Consider the following 21,302-nt stretch of genomic DNA (forward strand, 5'->3'; position numbering starts at 1 on the left):
GAATAGTCGTTTTGTTGCCACTTTCCCTAATGATTTTAAAAATTCTGATGGAATGTTATCTATCCTTTCTTCTTTATTTGACCGTAAGTCCTCCAAAGCTCTTTTAAATTCCGATTCTAATACTGGATACCCTATCTCTTCTAAATAGACTCCTGTTTCTTCTTCTATCGCATCAGACAAATCTTCACTCTCATAGAGGCTTTCAATGTATTCTTTCCACCTATGTGCTCTCTCCTCTGCATTTAACAGTGGAATTCCCGTTGCACTCTTAATGTTACCACCGTTGCTTTTAATGTCACCAAATGTTGTTTTGACTTTCCTGTATGCTGAGTCTGTCCTTCCGACAATCATATTTTTTTCAATGTCTTCACATTTTTCCTGTAGCCATTTCGTCTTAGCTTCCCTGCACTTCCTGTTTATTTCATTCCTCGCGGAACATGTTTGTACTTCCTCCTTTCATCAATCAACTGAAGTATGTCTTCTGTTACCCATGGTTTCTTCGCAGCTACCTTCTTTGTACCTGTGTTTTCCTTCCCAACTTCTGTGATGGCCCTTTTTAGAGACGTCCATTCCTCTTCAACTGTGTTGCCTACTCCGCTATTCCTTATTGCTGTATCTATAGCGTTAGAAAACTTCAAACGCATCTCGTCATTCCTTAGAACTTCCGTATCCCACTTCTTTGCGTATTGATTCTTCCTGACTAATGTCTTGAACCTCAGCCTACTCTTCATCACTACTATATTGTGATCTGAGTCTATATCTGCTCCTGGGTACGCCTTACAATCCAGTATCTGATTTCGGAATCTCTGTCTGGCCATGATGTAATCTAATTGAAATCTTCCCGTATCTCCCAGCCTTTTCCAAGTATACCTCCTCCTCTTGTGGTTCTTGAACAGGGTGTTCGCTATTACTAGCTGAAACGTGTTACAGAACTCAATTAGTCTTTCTCCTCTTTCATCCCTTGCCCCAAGCCCATATCCTCCTGTAACCTTTTCTTCTACTCCTTCCCCTACAACTGCATTCCAGTCGCCCATGACTATTAGATTTTCACCCCCCTTTACATACTGCATTACCCTTTCAATATTATCATACACTTTCTCTATCTGTTCATCTTCAGCTTGCGGCGTCGGCATGTATATCTGAACTACCGTTGTCGGTGTTGGTCTGCTGTCGATTCTGATTAGAACAACCCGGTCACTGAACTGTTCACAGTAACAGACCCTCTGCCCTACCTTCCTATTCATAACGAATCCTACACCTGTTATACCATTTTCTGTCGCTGTTGATATTACCCGATACTCATCTGACCAGAAATCCTTGTCTTCCTTCCACTTCACTTCACTGACCCCAACTATATCTAGCTTGAACCTTTGCATTTCCCTTTTCAGATTTTCTGGTTTCCCTACCACGTTCAAGCTTCTGACATTCCACTCCCCGACTCGTAGAACATTATCCTTTCGTTGATTATTCAATCTTTTTCTCGTGGTAACCTCCCCCTTGGCAGTCCCCTCCCGGAAATCCGAATGGGGCACTATTCCGGAATCTTTTGCCAATGGAGAGATCATCATGACACTTCTTCAACTACAGGCCACATGTCCTGTGGATATACGTTACGTGTCTTTAATGCAGTGGTTTCCATTGCCTTCTGCATCCTCATGTCGTTGACCATTGCTGATTCTTCCGCCTTTAGGGGCAATTTCCCACCCGTAGGACAAGAGAGTGCCCTGAACCTCTATCCGTTCCTCCGCCCTCTTTGACAAGGCCGTTGGCAGAATGAGGCTGACGTCTTATGCCGGAAGTCTTCGGCCGCCAATGCTGATTATTTATTGAAATTTAGGCAGTGGCGGGGATCGAACCCGGGACCGAAAACGTTTTGATTATGAATCAAAGACGCTACCCCTTTTTTTGTTTTTAATCTCATTTTGTTCGTTATTGTTCGTTTCAATTGTTCGTGGCGGACGTCACCTGACGCCCGTTAAAGTTCGTTATTGATCCATTAACTCAGTTTTTTTATTACAGAGGGCAGCTAACCCTCTGACCGAACACGCTGAGCTACCGTGCCAGCAGCCCCTAGACCACGGGTACATACCTAGATGCTATTCCAGAAAAAAGAAAATTCGTCAAGAAATCTCCACACCGTAAATATTATGTACAAACGATAAATGGTAATGAACGATTTACAAATTAAACACAAAACTTAAAACCACAAAATTTCTCAACAACTGCAAGCAGAACTTTTAAAAGCAGTTGAAACTGCAGCCCCGCAAACAAGGACACGTGAACACCCGTGGTGGACAGGTGAGTGTGGCCAACTGATAAATCTCAGACAACAGGCGTGGCAAAATTGGTTGTGCAACAAAAATCAAAATATCCTGGAAGATCTCAAAGATACCAGGAAATCAGTCACAAAAGCAAAACGAACAGTGCGTAAAAAACACGAAGACAAAATTATGCAAGACATAGAAGATGAGTCCAAGAAAAACAATTCCCGAATTTTCTACAGATTATTCAAACAAAAATTAACAAAGTACTCTCCTCCCACACTCCAATTCAAAAATGAACATTGGGAAATTGCCCATAACAACCCCGAGAACTGTGAAATTCTAGGAAAATACTTTTCTAAATTACTTAAGTGTGGAAAGCCTGCAGAAAAATTTGAGTTTCGTCATACACAACGAAACCATGACTCAAAGCCACCACGTTTACAGGATATTACAGAGATACTTCAGTCGTTAAAAAATAACAAAGCGTCAGGAGAAGACCGAATCATCGCAGAATTATGGAAAAATGCGGGAGAAAATCTTATTGCAAAACTCAAAGAAATTATAGAAGAAATCTGGAAAACTGAAGAAATCCCCACAGATCGGCAGACAGCAGTCATACATCCTCTGTACAAAAAATGAAGTAAAACAGACCACAACAACTATCGTGGAATCTCTTTGTTGTCAGTAACATACAAAATTCTATCTAAAGCCCTTATAAACCGAGCAGAACCTCAGCTGGATTCAAAACTAGGCGAATACCAAGGGGGATTCAGGAAAGGTCGATCATGCGTAGATCCTTAACTTAAAAAACTCAATGAAATATTTGCATAGTTGTTGTTGTTGTTGTGATCTTCAGTCCTGAGACTGGTTTCAAGCAGCTTCCCTCGCTACCCTATCCTGTGCAAGTTTCTTCATCTCCCAGTACCTACTGCAACCTACATCCTTCTGAATCTGCTTAGTGTAGTCATCTCTTGGTCTCCCTCTAAGATTTTTACACTCCACGCTGCCCTCCAATGCTAAATTTGTGATCCCTTGATGCCTCACAACATGTCCTACCAACCGATCCCTTCTTCTGCTCAAGTTGTGCCACAAACTTCTCTTCTCCCCAATCCTATTCAATACTTCCTCATTAGTTATGTGATCTACCCATCTAATCTTCAGCATTCTTCTGTAGCACCACATTTCGAAAGCTTCTATTCTCTTCTTGTCCAAACTATTTATCGTCCATGTTCCACTTCCATACAAAGCTACACTCCATACAAATACTTTCAGTAATGACTTCCTGACACTTAAATCCATACTCGATGTTAACAGATTTCTCTTCTTCAGAAACGCTTTCCTTGCCATTGCCAGTCTACATTTTATATCTTCTCTACTTCGACAATCATCAGTTATTTTGCTCCCCAAATAGCAAAACTCCTTTACTACTTTAAGTGTCTCATTTCCTAATCTAATTCCTTCAGCATCACCCGACTTAATTCGACTACATTCCATTATCCTCGTTTTGCTTTTGTTGCTGTTCATCTTATACCCTATTTTCAAGACACTGTCCATTCCGTTCAACTGCTCTTCCAAGTCCTTTGCTGTCTCCGACAGAATTACAATGTCACCAGCGAACCTCAACGTTCATATTTCTTCGCCATGGATTTTAATATCTACTCCAAATTTTTCTTTTGTTTCCTTTACTGCTTGCTCAATATACAGATTGAATAACATTCGCAGTACCAGCACAGCAAGGCCGTTTTGGTTATTGTTACAAGGCCAGATCAGTCAATCATCCAGACTGTTGCCCTTGCAACTACTGAAAAGGCTGCTGCCCCTCTTCAGGAACCACGCGTTTGTCTGGCCCCTCAACAGATACCCCTCCGTTGTGGTTGCACCTACGGTACGGCCATCTGTATCGCTGAGGCACCCAAGCCTCCCAACCAACCGCAAGGTCCATGGTTCATGGGGGGAGATGTAGTTATTGCCAATTTTGATATCAGAAGCTGCATCCTTGATGTCAGTCAGAAATTTTGTTTTTCAAATGAAATTTCTAATCCTTTTTTTGCCGCCTACTCTTATAATAATTCTAGCTGTTTCTGTGTATCAGTAATGTCTTGAGCGATGAGTGCCATGTCGTCAGCAAATGCTGAACAGTCTAATTCTACGGCCTTGCGTTTTCGTCTCAGTCTTTCTGCTGGTGCACCTGCTTTTCTCCATTCTCGAACGACTTTTACTAGAGAACAGTTGAAAAGCAGTGAGGATAGTCCATCCCCTTGTCGTACTTCTGTGTCTATTTCAAATTCTGTACTCAATTCTAATGAGGAAGTATTGAATAGCATTGGAGAGAAGAGGAGTTTGTGGCACAACTAGAGCAGAAGAAGGGATCGGTGGGTAGGACATGTTCTGAGGCGTCAAGGGATCACCAATTTAGTATTGGAGGGCAGCGTAGAGGGTAAAAATCGTAGAGGGAGACCAAGAGATGACTACACTAAGCAGATTCAGAAGGATGTAGGTTGCAGTGGGTACTGGGAGATGAAGAACCTTGCACAGGATAGAGTAGCATGGAGAGCTGCACCAAACCAGTCTCAGAACTGAAGACCACAACAACAACAATAACTACATCTCTCGAGTTAAAGAATTTAAATATTTAGGTGAATGGGTTGCAGAAAATTGTAATGAAAAGAAATCTGTCAGGCTAAGAGTCAAGAAAATGGAGGCGGCGTCTGAGTTAACAAGAAACGTTCACAACAAAAAGAGTCTCTCATGAAACTGAAAAATATAACACATCACAACCGTAATTAAACCGGAAGCTCTCTACGCATCTGAGACATTAAATCTTCAACACAGAACCCTGAAAGGGGAATTAGATGTGAAAGAACATAAAATAATGAGGAAAATCCTAGGACCGAGTACTAAAGAAGTTGTATATTATCCAAAACCCAATGCAAAAATATATAAAAATATTTCCAAAATAACAGACACAATACGCATGAGTAGAATCCAATTGACGGGGCATTTAGGAAGAATGGACTCAAACAGGCAAACGCACAAAATCCACACATTTTTAAAGAGCAAAACTACAAGATCGAACTGGCAGAAACATACGGAAAAAGACCTGAGAGACTTAGGGTCTCCAAACCTACATGACAGAAATGAAATCAGAAAAACCACACACACAGGATTTTGAGGAAGAAGAGAGAAAAGTAACCGACATACGTAGTCTGCGCAACGAAAACTAGCCCATTCGTTGTGTATGAAGGAATACTGGGTGAAAAAGAAGGCCAACAAATGTTGATTACGCGTGGTCCTAAATGATTCATCCGCGAAGAAAAGGAACTATACAGCCAGTAGCCTTGATCTGACAATTTGAGGGCAACATTCCTGAAAACGACTGAACAACAAAAAATCGAATTCGTGGCCAGTAGGTTAGAAGAGGCAAAATCATGGGGAACTGAGGTCAGTAACACGTGTAAAAAATATAAAGAATTTGTTCAAGCATTCTTGAATCTAGACTAGTCTTGCAACACACAAAACAGAGCGAGAGCAGAAGTAATTGTGGACAGAAGGTTTGATGGTGAAAAAGTCAATATACTACAAACTGATAGCAGCAAGATACTAGAAATTTCGTACTGAAGTTCAATGGCGTCAAGATATCAATAAACATTGACACTTGTTGTCTAGGGATAGCGTCTTTTTTTGATAATAAAAACATCCTCTGTCCCGAGTTCTAAAACCGCCACCATTTAAATTATGATTAATAATTAGCACTGCCGGCCGAAGACTTCCGTCATTAGAAGTCACCCTTATTCTGCCAATGGCCTTGTCAAAGAGGGTGGAGGAGCGAACAGAGGTTCAGGGTACTCTCTTGTCCTTGGGGTGGGAAATTGCCCCTACAGGCGGAAGATTCAGTAATGATCAACGGCATGAGGATGCAGAAGGCAGTGGAAACCATTGCATCGAAGAGACACAACGTGTATTCTCAGGACAGGTGACCTGTAATTGAAAAAGTGTCATGATGGTCTCTGCACTGGCAAAAAGTTTCCGGAATAGTCCCGCATTCGAATCTCCAGGAGTTGACTGCTAAAGGCCATGTGAAAAAAACACGACTAACCAACAACTAGGTAACGTTTTACGAGTCAAGGTGTGGAATATCAGAAGCTTGAACTTGGTAGGGAAGCTAGAAAGTCTGAAAAGTGTAATAGAAAGGCTCAATATAGATGTAGGAGTCAGTGAAGTGAAATGGAAAGAAGACTTCTGGTCAGAGGGGCGTAGGATGATAACAAAAGCAGCAGGAGTAGGATTCGTTACAAATAGAGAAGTAGGACAAGGAATGTGTTACAGTAGGAGGAGTAGGATTCGTTACAAATAGAGAAGTAGGACAAGGAATGTGTTACAGTGAACAGTTCAGTTATAGGGTTGTTCACATTAGAATCGGCAGCAAGCCAACATCGACAGCAATAGTTCAGATACGCACCCCGCCGTCGCAAGCTGAAGATGAAGAGATGGAGAAAGTATAAGACGATATTGAAAGGGTAATACAGTACGTAAGGGGAGATGAAAGCCTAGTAAGAAGGGACTAGAACACAGTTGCAGGGAAAGCAGTAGAAGGAAAGGTTACAAAAAAATATAGGCTTGGGTCAAGGAATGAGAGACTAATTGAGTTCTGTAATAAATTTCAGCTAGTAACAGCGAATATTTCATTCAAGAGGAGAATGAATATTTTGAAAAGGTTGTGTATGCTCGTCTTTGAAAGTCAGCAAAAAATATGCAGCCATTACATGAACGACAAGTGTAGAAGATTGCAGCCTGGTGAACATTTACTAGAACTTGTGCATTCCACTGTAGTCGGTGGAAGCAAATAGGCACTTCGCGTGTACTGAAATCTTAATACAAATAATATCATTGACACATCATCTGTGGTAACATAGAGGAGGTATGAAGGAGAGAAATTTTCGAGAGAAAGGGTTTATCAGACGCACGTATATAAATCTCCCAGTCTCTCTCTTTTTCCACGTGCCGTACCAAGAAGAATAATGATGTAGAATGTTAATAAAGTTAAGCTTTGTACATAATGTGACACTTAATAATAAGACACTTTAAATTGTTTGATTGTCAGTCACATTATATACAAGTTCTTTAACTGTGGTTGCGCGACCTGTGAGGTTAATTGTCTTTAAGCACCTCATGGTAAGTCCCAATGATATGCAGTTAATTTTCCACAGTGGGTGTGGCAGATTGGAGACTGTAAATCAAGGAAGCTCACGTTTAGTGACAAGAACGATAAAATTTGTGGAAACTTTTGCTGTTAGCTCACTGAAATCAGATGCCTCTGACTTCCACAAAAAAGCTGAGTGGTGGTAAGGAAGTAGCAATTTTCGAGAAACCGTTCTGTAGACAGAGAGACAATAGCTGAAATCATAGATGGATTTGATGTTAAAGGCAAAATTAGAAAACATAATTCGTGGAACTCCAAGTACATTATCCAAAGTGAAGTTTATACGAAAGTATCGAAGCCATTTTAAATTAGAACTGTCATTATACAAGAGGAAGACGTGTTTCTGTACTGTTTAACTGTATTTTAGAAACAAATTAGAATTAATGTTTGGAGCTAAATATCAAAAACCGAACAATAACGCTGTGTAGGAAATCCACCTGGCTTTTGCACACAATTGTGCAATACTTCCCAAAAATGTGATAGGTAGCATTCACTGAAGTAAACATTCTGAGATCAATAGCGAACAGGTCTCAGAACTTGAACTGAAGAAACAAAATTCGTAGCCAACACAAAAAGCAAGAAAATACATAGGAACAGAAATATGCGAAATAGAGCGACTTAGTAACTATAAATATCTTCCAGAAATTATACATCAGAATGGACTAGAAAAATTGGGAATATCTATAAGAGTTAATAAAATGGAAAGAGCATATCTACAACAAGGAACGCACATCTTTAAATACAAAACTGAAACAACGTACTATATTGGTACATCACTGTGCTCATATGCCGGTGATTACTTAATAATACAATATAATCCAGAAAGAAGAGAGATATTTGGAAGATGGATTGTTAGAAAACTAATGGGTAGGATACAAGATGCAGATGATTGAAAAATGAGATGTAATGAGCAGGCCTGTCAAAACATACACAAAATATCAAAATTGTGTGTGAATTCCTAAGGGACGGAACTGCTGAGGTCGTCGCTCCCTAGACTTACACACTACGTAAACTAACTTAAATAAAATTATGCAAAGAGCAACACACACACACACATACCAGAGGGAGGACTCTAACCTCCGGCGGGAGGGCCCGCGCAATCCGTGACATGGCGCCTCGAACTGCGTGGTCACTCGGCGCGGCTCGCAAAATTTGAGAAGTGATGGCAAACTAGACGTTAATTTTCGTCATCTTTGAATACCTCTACCAAATGAATAAGAATAGGACAATGAAACAAACATTCCTATATTTCCGGAAAAGAAATCAATCATAGCATAAATTACAGAAATAAGAAAAGAATCAGAGAAAATTCCAAGGAATCAGAAACAACAGAAAGAAAGCTTTTTAAGAGTAAAATACTAAATTTAGAGGCCACAAGAAATAAGAAATCGACACAACATTCACAGAACAGAGGGAGAGACAAAATGAAGATAAAAGAATAAGTTTTGGAAAACCTAGAGCCGCGCTAAGTGGCCGTGCATATAGGGGTGCCGCGTCACGGATTGCGCGGCTCCTCCCGCCCCAGGTTCGAGTCCTCCCTCGGGCATGGGTGAGTGTGTGCGTGTGTGTTGTTCTTAGGATAGTTTAGGTTAAGTAGTGTGTAACCTTAGGGACTGATGACCTTAGCAGTTTTGTCCCTTAGCAGTCGACACACATTTGAACATTTGGAAAACTAGAAATAACAATGGAGAAGAGAAACGTATATTTTTATACGATCCTAGTTAGTCAGAAGATAAAAAAGGCATGACAGCATGACAGTAATAAATAATTCCATCACAGTCTAAGAGAAGGGTGAAAATTATCAAAAGCTGACTGCTCAGTCTATACCGGAGCTGAGGTTTTATAACGAGTATACAACAGAGTTCTGGTCAGAAAGGCTATACCCTAGACGCCACCGATTCCCATTCTCTTTAACACATTGACGTGGGCCCTCTCAACCTATATACCTATATGACATGGTATTTTCGGTCAGGAAATCCCTTCCTGTCTTTATCTCGACAATGCGTCGTGACACATTAGTTACAAAAATATTCAAAACACATATGTATTCTACACCATGAAATCGAATGAAATACACCTCCTCACTTGTACATTTATTTTAAGACACTGGGATTATGTTCATGAAGACGCTGGTTTGCGTGGTGAGTTAACTATAAGAGATTGAATCAGAGATCAGAAATGGAGTGAGTTAAGACCGTATTGCTGAGGGTTGTTATAGCAAGGCGCCGCTGGTAGGTCAGTGCTGTGTTGGCTTCGTTCCTACAGCAGGCACGCGAGTGTGAGGAGCATGGAAGCGGCGGCGCTGCGATCGCCTCCTACTCGTCGACTCGTTGTCTCTCACTGAAGCGCATAGGCGTGTAAGGCCAGTCGTGTCGCAGGACGTAAGTTCGGAGAGTGATCTAGCTGTTGTCTATTATAATGTAGCACTGACAGGGCGATATGACCCACTGTCGGGACCTGATGGCCACTAAGGAAACTGTGTTGCGTCAGGCTCTGTAGGGTGCGAAAAGAATATTAAGTGATGCATCGTATACTGTTGTGTCCCTTCTACCTAAACGTGCGCTATTCCTGTTTTTCTTTAGACATTACAACTCATGTTTATGGATTAGTAGTAACTTGTGTACCTTATTACTCATTTCTGTAACTTTTTCGACGACTGCTGTAAATTTATTTTCATAACTTTGTCAACATTTGCAGAACAAACTTCATATTTGTGTCCTGCTTTCTTTTGCTGTCTTTCCACATTCAGTACCGTTTCAAAAGTCTTTGTATCTCAATGTAATTGTTAGGTTTCTCTGAATGGTGCTTAAATTTTAAAATAAACCTACAGCAGGTGTCGACAAAACTTTATACGCACACGTACATAAATACACAAAAAATAACATAAACACATACAAACATTCTACGAACAGAACTAATAACCATACTCTGGAACGTTAAGCTCAAAAAGGATTAAGAAAAGGCTTGTATATGTACACCAAAACATTTGCAAGAGAAGGTTTTATATATATATATATATATATATATATATATATATATATATATATATATATATATATATATACTGCGAATGGCTGAAAGCAAGGACAGACTACAGTAGTTGTATTTCCCAAGGAGATGCAACGCATAGTCCTGGCTGAATGATTGTGGCATCTTTTTGGGTAAAATATTCCAGAGGTGAAACAATCACTCACTCGGCTCTCCAGCTGTGAAGTGCTCAGAAGGAAGCTGACGTCAGGAAACACAAACCTGACGACCCACAGATCAGTACATGTAATGCTAGATACCTTACTCATGTAGGTAGGGTACAGAGTTTAAACTGGTGGAAGTTGGATATAACGGGACTTAGTGAAGTGGGGTGCCATTAACAACAAACTATCATGGTGATATCCGTACAGGCTTATTTCATAAAATTAAATTGGAGTAATGCAGGAGTAGGTTCAAAAACGAACGAGAAAATGGGAATGCAGGTTAGCTACCACATTGAACGCCTTTTAGTAACCAACGCAGAAACAATGCTAACACTCACGACAGTAATGCATACTAGTTCTGCAAATGATGGAAAGATTGAAACAGCGTATAATGCAGAAAAACGAGAGGGGCGTTCACTAAGTAATGGAACACTTTTTTTCTGAAAGAAGGTTGGTTCTATTCAGGATTTCAATACACAATATTCTTCCCATCTGAGATCTTCTTTTCATATATTCAATATTCTGTAAATTCTTTTCGACTTACATGTATATCAGATCACTGTTTACAATGCCCAGTTAGATTATTAATCATTTTATTGGCTGATATTGGTTAGTACAAGGTATTATCAATCTGTGTAGTACTGCTTGGCTAGGGAGGTAATTAGAGCAGAACGCTGACAGAAAGGGCCACATGGCCACGCGTTCCTCTGAAGCCACTGTCAGTGTCAGCTAAGGAGGGGCTGCGAAGAGAGTTGTTGTGTCCTGCAGGAGCAAACATTTATCGCCCTGACGGAAAGCAGAGCGATGAGGGGTACGTTTACAACGCTGGAGGCGGCAGGAACTCCATAGAACGGAGAGTGTGGGTAAGCGACTACATTCTGCTCGGTCACATAAATTTCAGAGTAGCGAAGCAGACCGAAGAGTATCAGTGGCGGAACAAGGCGAAAATATATCCTTTTAGTGTACAGAAATGCCTGGGGTCACGAACGATGGTCGCGAGCTGGCCTCTGAGGATCTTCTCACTCAAAGTACCAGGTTACACTCCCGACCGAGAAGCAAAGATGCAGATTTGATTGGTGAAGCCCTAACGATGTAGAAGGGGCAATGGAAACTACGAGAAAATCCTCATAAAGGAGTGTGAACTTCAAGCGATTGGTGGGCAGATTCATGACGCATGTAATGGGAGGTAATGTTGTTGCAAAAGCGGGGAGTAGGGGTACGAAGTGTTGACAAACTTCCCTGTGGCGATTCAAGACACTTCCCTCTGAGGATCAACCTAGTGACTACACTTGCAAGACCCACAGCGCGTAATCGGGTGGTTAGATTGTAGGTGGTCTTTATGTCGCCACATGAAGTCGTTTCTCTGTGAACATAGTTGATTCTTCGATTACTGACGCATTCTTTACCTCTCTATGAAGTCTGACACACACTGAAGTGCTTCTTTACAGATTAGTACCTGAGTCGAGTTTCTGTTCCTGCCTAAAGAGCGAAGCCAAACCTTGTCTCATATTCTATCTTCTCCGAGGTAGTTTTAGCAACAGGAGTTTGCCGTTGGCACATTGTGTCCACTGTGTAGGCAGAGAATTGGAGGTACGCCATATACAACATCTGCTCAGTGGCCAATGCCGAAACAAGCAGATCAATGATCCAGTATAGCTGCTGTCTGTACTTCAATAGACTATATTCGCATTTCGGCGGATAGGTAAACACTCGCAGTGTGATTCCATTTGTTTGCCTACTGAGCTTTTCCCGAAACTGTCATTTAGGGTGCACATCATTTGTTTCCCACCGCTAATCAGTACCAGCCGCCTCTGTGTTCATCAAAGAAAAGGGAGGGGGGAAGCGGTCTAAAATAAAAACTCGATATTAAAGTTAAGATAGAATTGACTTTGTGTACTTCATATTTATATAATGTTTTGCACTCTAAATTGTGTGTCTTTTTTTTTTTTTTTTTTTTTTTGTAACATCCCAGTAGGAATACTAGGTTTGATGTGTTAAACTAAGCTGAAGTAAAACCACAACACTTCGTATTATGGAAATCCCGAGGAGTAGATTGTTAATGACAAGGTCGTTTTAATCATTCGTAGGAGCGAGAATTCCACTGTGGAGACAACATTAGGCAATCACACTTCCACGTGTTATATGTTACATACACCAGAGGCGTTTACGCCCACTATTTTGGCTACAAACCCTATTTTTTAAGATAATCTCCGTTGAGTTTAACGACCTTACGCCACCTTACTGGGAGGGCACGTAGACCCGCATGGTACCACTCCACTGGTCAACATCTGCTGCATCAGTAACCTCCCCATCATCGACCTAATGGTTCCCACAGAATTCATTGGTCCGTAAAGATCGAAATCGGAAGATGCAAGATCCAGGCTATAGGATGGATGTGAATTAACAATTCACTGAAATTTTGTGAGCTCCTCTCGGGTGTGCAGGCTTGTGTGAGGCGTTCCATTGTCATGCTGAAGGACAACTTCGTTCGCATTTTTGTGGCGAGGAACGTGCGGATGTCGTTTCTTCAATTTCCTGTAGAAAGCACAATACAGTTTCGAGTTGATCGTTGCACCATGAAGGTGAACATCAAACAGAATAACCCTTTCAGAGTCCCAGAAGACTGTAGCCACGGCTATACCGGCAGAGGGTGCGGCTTTGAACGTTTTCTTAGAAGGGGTGGGGGAGGGAGTGCCATTTCATTGATTGGCGTTTTGTTGCCAGTTCAAAGTGACGGACCCATGTTTCATCGCCTGTGACGATGTTCTACGAAATATTGCCACAGTCTGCCTCCTAACGCACAATCAATTGTGCACAGACCGTCCTTTGTTTCTCTTTATGTCTTCTGCTAAGCAGCGAGGATCCCAATAGGCTCACCCCATCTCATGGAGGCGTACGTCAGCGACCACCAGCAGAGACGTCCAGTTGAGCAGCGAGGTGTCGATTGTGATACTTCGATCACCTCCAGTGAGAGTGTCCACACGTTTCAACGTTGTAGGAGCCACAGCTGTGTGTGGCCAGCCATCATGCAGGACATTTGACAGGTTTGCTCAACCTCGTTGCGATGGTGACAGACAGCTCGAACAATGACTCGCTCCAAAGACATTTTACAGGCACCTTCGAATATCTGCTATGCTATGGTTTTCCTCTAAAAGAAACTTGATGAGAGCTTCCTGCTTGGAACGCACCTCCTACACAGATGCCACTTAATAGGCTATGTATAGAGCAGCCACCTAGGGGAGGTTCATTATACTATAGATAAACCGATATGTTCTACGACGTCCCACAACAGATTCTACATTTCTTTAACTGAAGTGGCCGAGAAAGATGTGTTTTGCATTAATGGTTCACGTACATTATTCAGCTAGTTAAAACAGATGAAAATTTAATTATTACAGGGGACTTTAATTCGATATCAGGAAAAGGGAGAGAAGGCCAAACATAGTAGTGAATGGGCTGGTGGAATTAAATAAAATAGGTAGCCGCCTGGTACAACTTTGTAGACAGCATAGTTACATCATTGTCAATACTTCGTTTGAGAATCATAGTGGATGGTTATATATGTGAAACATACCTGCAGACACCGCGAGGATCCAGACTGATTCTGTGACAGTAAAACAGAGATATGGCTAGAAGGTTTTAAACTGCTAAACATATTCATGGAAAAACGTGATCTGTGACTATTTTACAGCTTATGAACTGCATTTTAAAACTGAATAAATAGCAAAAGGGTAAGAAATTACTGATATGGTTGAGAGATTTCAGGGCACTCTTACTTCTGATTTGGTGTAGGGAATACGATCTATGACGACTTGACTTCATACATTGTGATGAAATGGTGGACAGCAGTTTATGGTCGTGTTTGCATGCTCAGGGGAAAGAAATGCGGTAAGCTTTACCTGTGTCCAAAGGAACAGGGTGCCGACTGAAATGACTGCAGTAAAAGCGCGGTGTTGGTGGGGCGACAAAGCGCGTTTTTTCTGGTGGACGGTGAGGAGACATTTCCAGATGGGCCGTGCCGCTGTCGCATTGTGCAGAAACATCTACATCTACATGACTACTCTGCAATTCACATTTAAGTGCTTGGCAGAGGGTTCACCGAACCACAATCATACTATCTCTCTACTATTCCACTCCCTAACAGCGCGCGGGAAAAACGAACACCTAAACCTTTCTGTTCGAGCTCTGATTTCTCTTATTTTATTTTGATGATCATTTCTACCTATGTAGGTTGGGCTCAACAAAATATTTTCGCATTCGGAAGAGAAAGTTGGTGACTGAAATTTCGTAAAAAGATCTCGCCGCGACGAAAAACGTCTTTGCTGTAATGACTTCCATCCCAATTCGCGTATCATATCTGCCACACTCTCTCCCCTATTACGTGATAATACAAAACGAGCTGCCCTTTTCTGCACCCTTTCGATGTCCTCCGTAAATCCCACCTGGTAAGGATCCCACACCGCACAGCAATATTCTAACAGAGGACGAACGAGTGTAGTGTAAGCTGTCTCTTTAGTGGACTTGTTGCATCTTCTAAGTGTCCTGCCAATGAAACGCAACCTTTGGCTCGCCTTCCCGACAATATTATCTATGTGGCCCTTCCAACTGAAGTTGTTCGTAATTTTAACACCCAGGTACTTAGTTGAATTGGTAGCCTTGAGAATTGTACTATTTATCGAGTAATCGAATTCCAACGGATTTCTTTTGGAACTCATGTGGATCACCTCACACTTTTCGTTATTTAGCGTCAACTGCTACCTGCCACACCATACAGCAATATTTTCTAAATCGCTTTGCAACTGATACTGGTCTTCGGATGACCTTACTAGACGATAAATTACAGCATCATCTACGAACAACCTAAGAGAACTGCTCAGATTGTCACCCAGGTCATTTATATAGATCAGGAACAGTAGAGGTCCCAGGACGCTTCCCTGGGGAACACCTGATATCACTTCAGTTTTACTCGATGATTTGCCGTCTATTACTACGAACTGCGACCTTCCTGACAGGAAATCAAGAAACCAGTCGCACAACTGAGACGATACCCCATAGGCCCGCAGCTTGATTAGAAGTCGCTTGTGAGGAACGGTGCCAAAAGCTTTCCCGAAATCTAGAAATATGGAATCAACTTGAGATCCCCTGTCGATAGCAGCCACTACTTCGTGCGAATAAAGAGCTACCTGCGTTGCACAAGAGCGATGTTTTCTGAAGCCATGCTGATTACGTATCAATAGATCGTTCCCTTCGAGGTGATTCATAATGTTTTAATACAGTATATGCTCCAAAACCCTACTGCAAACCGACGTCAATGATATAGGTCTGTACTTTGATGGATTGCTCCTACTACCCTTCTTAAACACTGGTGCGACCTGCCCAATTTTCCAATCTGTAGGTACAGATCTATCGGTGAGCGAGCGGTTGTATATGAGTGCTAAGTAGAGAGCTATTGTATCAGCGTAATCTGAAAGGAACCTAATCGGTATACAATCTGGACCTGAAGACTTGCCCGTATCAAGGGATTTGAGTTGCTTCGCAACCCGTAAAGTATCTAGTTCTAAGAAACTCATGCTAGCAGATGTTCGTGTTTCAAATTCTGGAATATTCCATTCGTCTTCCCTGGTGAAGAAATTTCGGAAAACTGCGTTCAATAACTCCGCTTTAGCGGCACAGTCGTCGGTAACAGTACCATCGGCACTGCTTAGCGAAGGTATTGACTGCGTCTTGCCGCTTGTGTACTTTACATACGACCAGAATTTCTTCGGATTTTCTACCAAATTTCGAGACAATGTTTCGTTGTGGAACCTATTAAAGGCATCTCGCATCGAAGTCCGTGCCAAATTTCGCGCGTCTGTAAATTTTAGCCAATCTTCGGGATTTCGCGTTCTTCTGAACTTCGCATGCTTTTGCCGTTGCCTCTGCACACATTAAACTTTGGCGCCAGACGTCCAGGTATACGGCCTAGGGCCGAAAAGTCGCCGACAGCGCATTGTAGGCCTTGTTAGCGAGCAATCCGCCAAAAGAAATGTAAACGTTCTGCAAACGTCGGTGGGACAGGAAAACTGGGGCCCAGGCGTCCAGACTCTGTTTCAAAACATGTTTTGTGAATGCGATTTTATGGCCGTTCCCTGCAAACTTCGAAATGGCCGCAACAGGGGAGATAACAAGCTGTTTATGGAGGGCTGTGCTTTACCGTGTATTGTGTTAGCAAAAGACACAGCAAACGTGTGGGAAAGAGGCCAAGAAGCTGAACTTTTTTTCCGTTTTCTGCCAGTTAAGTTTAAGTCTCTGATTGGTCAAATCGGTTTGCACTGCAAAGACAATTCACCGAGCATAGAATCCCGAGCTCCAGATCGTGATTGACTTCTGCGAAATGAAGGGAAGTCAAAAAAGAGAAATGTGCTTTTGGAACCGATCTGAGGAGGCAACACAGAGAAAGGGAGATCGTGACTCTTGTACAAGTCTCTTGTACTGGCACTTCGCTAGTAAAGAACTGCAGGTCTCTATCTAAACGGTGAGGCTTGTGTCCTTTGCTAGGGTGCTACTTAGAGCCTGTGCCAGTCACCTTCTGAACCGTCAGAGGTACTGCTTGTATCATAACGGTCACAACAAGTGATGCGTGGGTGTACTTATTTGTCTTGAGTCATCTGTCTAATCATTTGACGTATTCCGACATGCACAGTCGTAGCACAGAGTCAAATTGGTTTGGCAGACCAACAAACATGTCCATCTGCACACTTGAATTCGTCGGGGTTTCAGAGACTCTTAGGGAAGTACTTGCATTATGAATTAACAGAACGCGAGACCGCGTACTTGCATTTTTCGGGAACTAACATTTACTGACAGATTGCCGCCGTCTATGACTTCAGTCGCCGAACGCATCATAGTGTGTCGCCCTGACTAGCAGGATGGTAAAGTATTCACTGCTGTGTTGTAGGGTTCTAATATCTATTTCTCAACACCCTGTTGTTTCGAAACATATATTTCCTTTCTTTTTGTATGGTAGAGTATATATGCTTGGTGGTGGCGTAGTTTGATGCCATAACCTGGATTCACGTGTGTGAAGTGAGATAGAGCGAGTAGTATTCTGGTTAGTGTCGTGTGTCAATCCCCAGCAGATCACTTTGTCCACCATGGATCCCATTTTAGTAAGGCTTTTTTTAAATATAAATTTTTTGTATGATGATTCTTTAATAATTTTGTTGTCTTGTCTTGTTTAAGATCAATAAATCGATTGTGAATTAGTCTACAGCTTCTCCCTGAGTTCTGATCAGCAGTTCCTTCGCATTTTTGTGGCTGTCTAGATCAGAAATATAAGCAGTAGCTTTTTCATTTGGTGTTTGACTGCATGGATCTTTTGCTTCAGTAACAGTAATCCTCTTTCATTACCTAGATAAATTGATGGTCAGATATTGTAAAGAATTACAAATAATCGTTAGGTAGCGACTGACTGAAACGGGTACAAGCAAAACAACAGTAACGACTCGATAGGCTTGAGACCTCACATAGTGAAAGCAGCGGTGGGTCTAGACAATAAAAGAGAAGGCCAAGTAGAAATAAGTGGATAACGTAGAGACACTGAATTTAAATGATGAAAATATAAAAATGTGACATTATTAGCTTCACCTCCTACGAAAATTTATGGGCGAAGACGAAACGGTCCCAGCGAGAAATCTACATCTACCATCTACATAACTACTCTGCAATTCACATTTAAGTGCTTGGCAGAGGGTTCATCGAACCACAATCATACTATCTCTCTACTACTCCACTCCCGAACAGCGAGCGGGTAAAACGTTCACCTAAACCTTTCTGTTCGAGAACTATTCAAACGGACAAATTCAGTGAGAATCTGCATGCGCTGCTATCGCAGTTTCAAGGACCTTCGCAGAACTCGGATGGACACTGGCCAGTACAACATTCCTTTTACGAGAGCTAGGGATCGTTCACAGTGTGCTAGGCCAAGGACAACTGCGGTTAGGCAGTAATGGTGCAGCATGTCGGTAAGCTATGTTATTGATTTCTAGCTTACTGGAGCAGTAAGTACAGCAGTAATGACGTGATTAGCACACATCGTATACACTGCTTGACAAAAAGAAGTGAATCGCAGAAGGAGTGGAGGAAATGAAACGAAAGTTCACAGGTTGAGAAGGTGTTTGATGTCGTTTCAGTGAATACAGAATCGAGTCAAATGAACAAATAACTTATCAGCACGACGTTACACCCTCACTGACCTAGATGCATGCACTGATGTGGTTGGAATGGGTGTTATAAGGCCGTTCTCTCCTCACCTGGGCAAGCTGACTCACATCTGTAGTATTCTCTGAACTGGTGCCACACGTCTTCTGTCAGTGCTACATCAGTTACACAACCTCAAGCAAGAAGCCTACACAACCTCAAGCAGGAAGCTAACAGAGGTATCTGTCATACATGGACAAGCACTGTTCTGTTGAAAAACGACGCTAGATTCAGAGTTTCGTCAGCCACTACCAACCTTCACCTGACGTCACAGTAAACTGTATTTCGAGATATTTAATTGGCCAGTTTAAATTTATTCGAATTTCTTGCCTTAGAAAAATGTTTGTAGAAGACTGCCACCAAGTGTATCAATTTCAGATGTAAAGTACCAAGACAAACAATGCGCGGTATGCAGATTTAAGATTAATACATGTACGTGAACAGAGCGCAGGTTGAACCAAACTTCGCCTTGTCTCACGACACCGTGACGGCGTAACAACGCTGTCCTTCTGAAAAGCGTCAGAAGAACGGGAGTTCGGTGCACAACATGGTGATCCTGCGACCGTACCGACGAGTACGCCCGCCCTCAAGATCCCATGCAGTGCAACATGTGACCACTAGCACTGTATGAACCCCGAAAGCATATGGATAACGCACGATTCGACCAGCTGGCGAAATGGAGAGCCACGGTGTGACTCTTTTAAGGGTCTGTGGAATCCTAATGGCGCTGCCTCAGGCGAGTATGTATCTTTTTCATGTACTTCAGTTATAACCCAACAACTGAAGATATTGACACCCTTATAGATCCTGCTAGGCCAGGTAACAACACTAATGCCTTCTCTGGACCATTCTACCTATCATAGAGAATTACAACTCTCTTCAGTTACATACCCATAGCCGGCCGGAGTGGCCGAGTGGTTGTAGGCGCTTCAGTCCGGAACCGCGTGACCTCTACGGTCGCAGGTTCGAATCCTGCCTCGGGCATGGATGTGGGTGATGTCGTTAGGTTAATTAGCTTTAAGTAGTTCTAAGTTCTAGGCGACTGTTGACCTCAGATGTTAAGTCCCATAGTGCTCAGAGCCATTTGAACCATCTGAACATACCCATAATTGCTGTGTACCTGTAGGAAGTTAGTATTGACATTCGTCCGTGTGCTGTGGTTCTTCACTTCTTTTGCCAGGCAGTTTACTTATGCGAATTGAATTTGTGTCTTAGTTGAATATTGTATGCTTGAGTGAAGCTTGTAGGCCCATCATACTAACGTTCTGGCCTGACACGTATAATAAAACATTAGGTGTCTTCTTCTTTGATCATCACTTCATTAAGGTAAGATAATGTTGCTCTTAGACATAGTCTGGAGGCAATCATTTAGAGTTTCAGGCTAGTAACGTGTTTCGTTTTCATGAAATTACTTCTGGCTTAAATCAATAGATTTATAGAGGCTAAAGCAAAGTGTCGGATATACGAGAGGGGTAGCACATGGAACCACAGCTGACTACTCGACTAAAATCAGCTTAACGGTGCAGTTGACATAATGACACATGTAAAAGGCAGTGCATGCATTATAGTAAGCCACGTTTCGGGTATCCACGCTTTTGGTCACAACCAAATTCTCTCATAGCTGGTGTCCGAAACATCCTGCGGTCGGCTGCCACACCTGCTGCCAGCACGTCTCGCAACACTCCACTCCCGTGACAGACTCATGTAGGCCTGGATGGTTCTTAATGGCGACGTAGAGGTCTCTCTTCAGCGAGGCAGCTGTGGTAGTAGACTGTAAGTTTGTACTAGACTGGAGAGCCAAACAAGGAAACAATTTTCGGGATGTATATAAAATTCTGTATGTGTTCTCTGTATTTTAATCAAAGGTGCATGGATGAGGTGCAAGGAAATCATAGTGCTAGTATCACAGACAGACATCTCAAGGTGCTTCGTCACAGTGGACTTTCAGTCGACAGCCCGGTCCAGGTCACCACAGTGCTACGCCCTGCGTGGCGATATGGGCGGCGCCGAGGGGCGCGGTGTGGTCTCCGAAGGCGGCGGAGGTGGCGGGGGCGGCGGGGGCGGTGGCGGGTGCTCGTAAGGCGGCGGCGGGTCCGGCCAGGGCGGCGGCTGCTGCGGCTGCGGTATCCGCCAGCCCGGCGGCGGCGCGGGCTGGGGGCGGAGGTGGGGGTGGACGGCCACCAGCTGCAGCTGCGCCGGGTGGTGGGCGGCGGCCGGGGGGCGGCGCACCAGCCACACGCCCGCCGGCCACACCACCGCCGGCACGTAGCCCACGGACACTGCGGGCACAGCGGCGAACGTCTCTACACCAAGTACACTGACGAGAGCACTTCATTCACTGCTTTCCTTTTATTGAATCGCCGTAGAGAATTGCTTAATAAGGAAATGTACAGTTGCTCACTGTTCTAC

General features: G+C 42.7%; 1 protein-coding gene across 1 annotated transcript in view; it reads right to left on the reverse strand.

Annotated features, from left to right (window-relative positions):
• Positions 1 to 20,723: 20,723 nt before the first annotated feature.
• LOC126335922 (uncharacterized) overlaps positions 20,724 to 21,302 on the reverse strand; it is a 50,178-nt gene continuing 49,599 nt past the window's right edge. The window contains exon 4 of the mRNA XM_049999396.1: positions 20,724 to 21,172. Within this exon, the coding sequence (XP_049855353.1) occupies positions 20,871 to 21,172 (302 nt within the window). The 3' untranslated portion in view covers positions 20,724 to 20,870. The remainder of the gene's footprint in view (positions 21,173 to 21,302) is intronic.

Source organism: Schistocerca gregaria, chromosome 2 (genome assembly GCF_023897955.1).
Source record: "Schistocerca gregaria isolate iqSchGreg1 chromosome 2, iqSchGreg1.2, whole genome shotgun sequence".
NCBI lineage: Eukaryota > Metazoa > Arthropoda > Insecta > Orthoptera > Acrididae > Schistocerca > Schistocerca gregaria.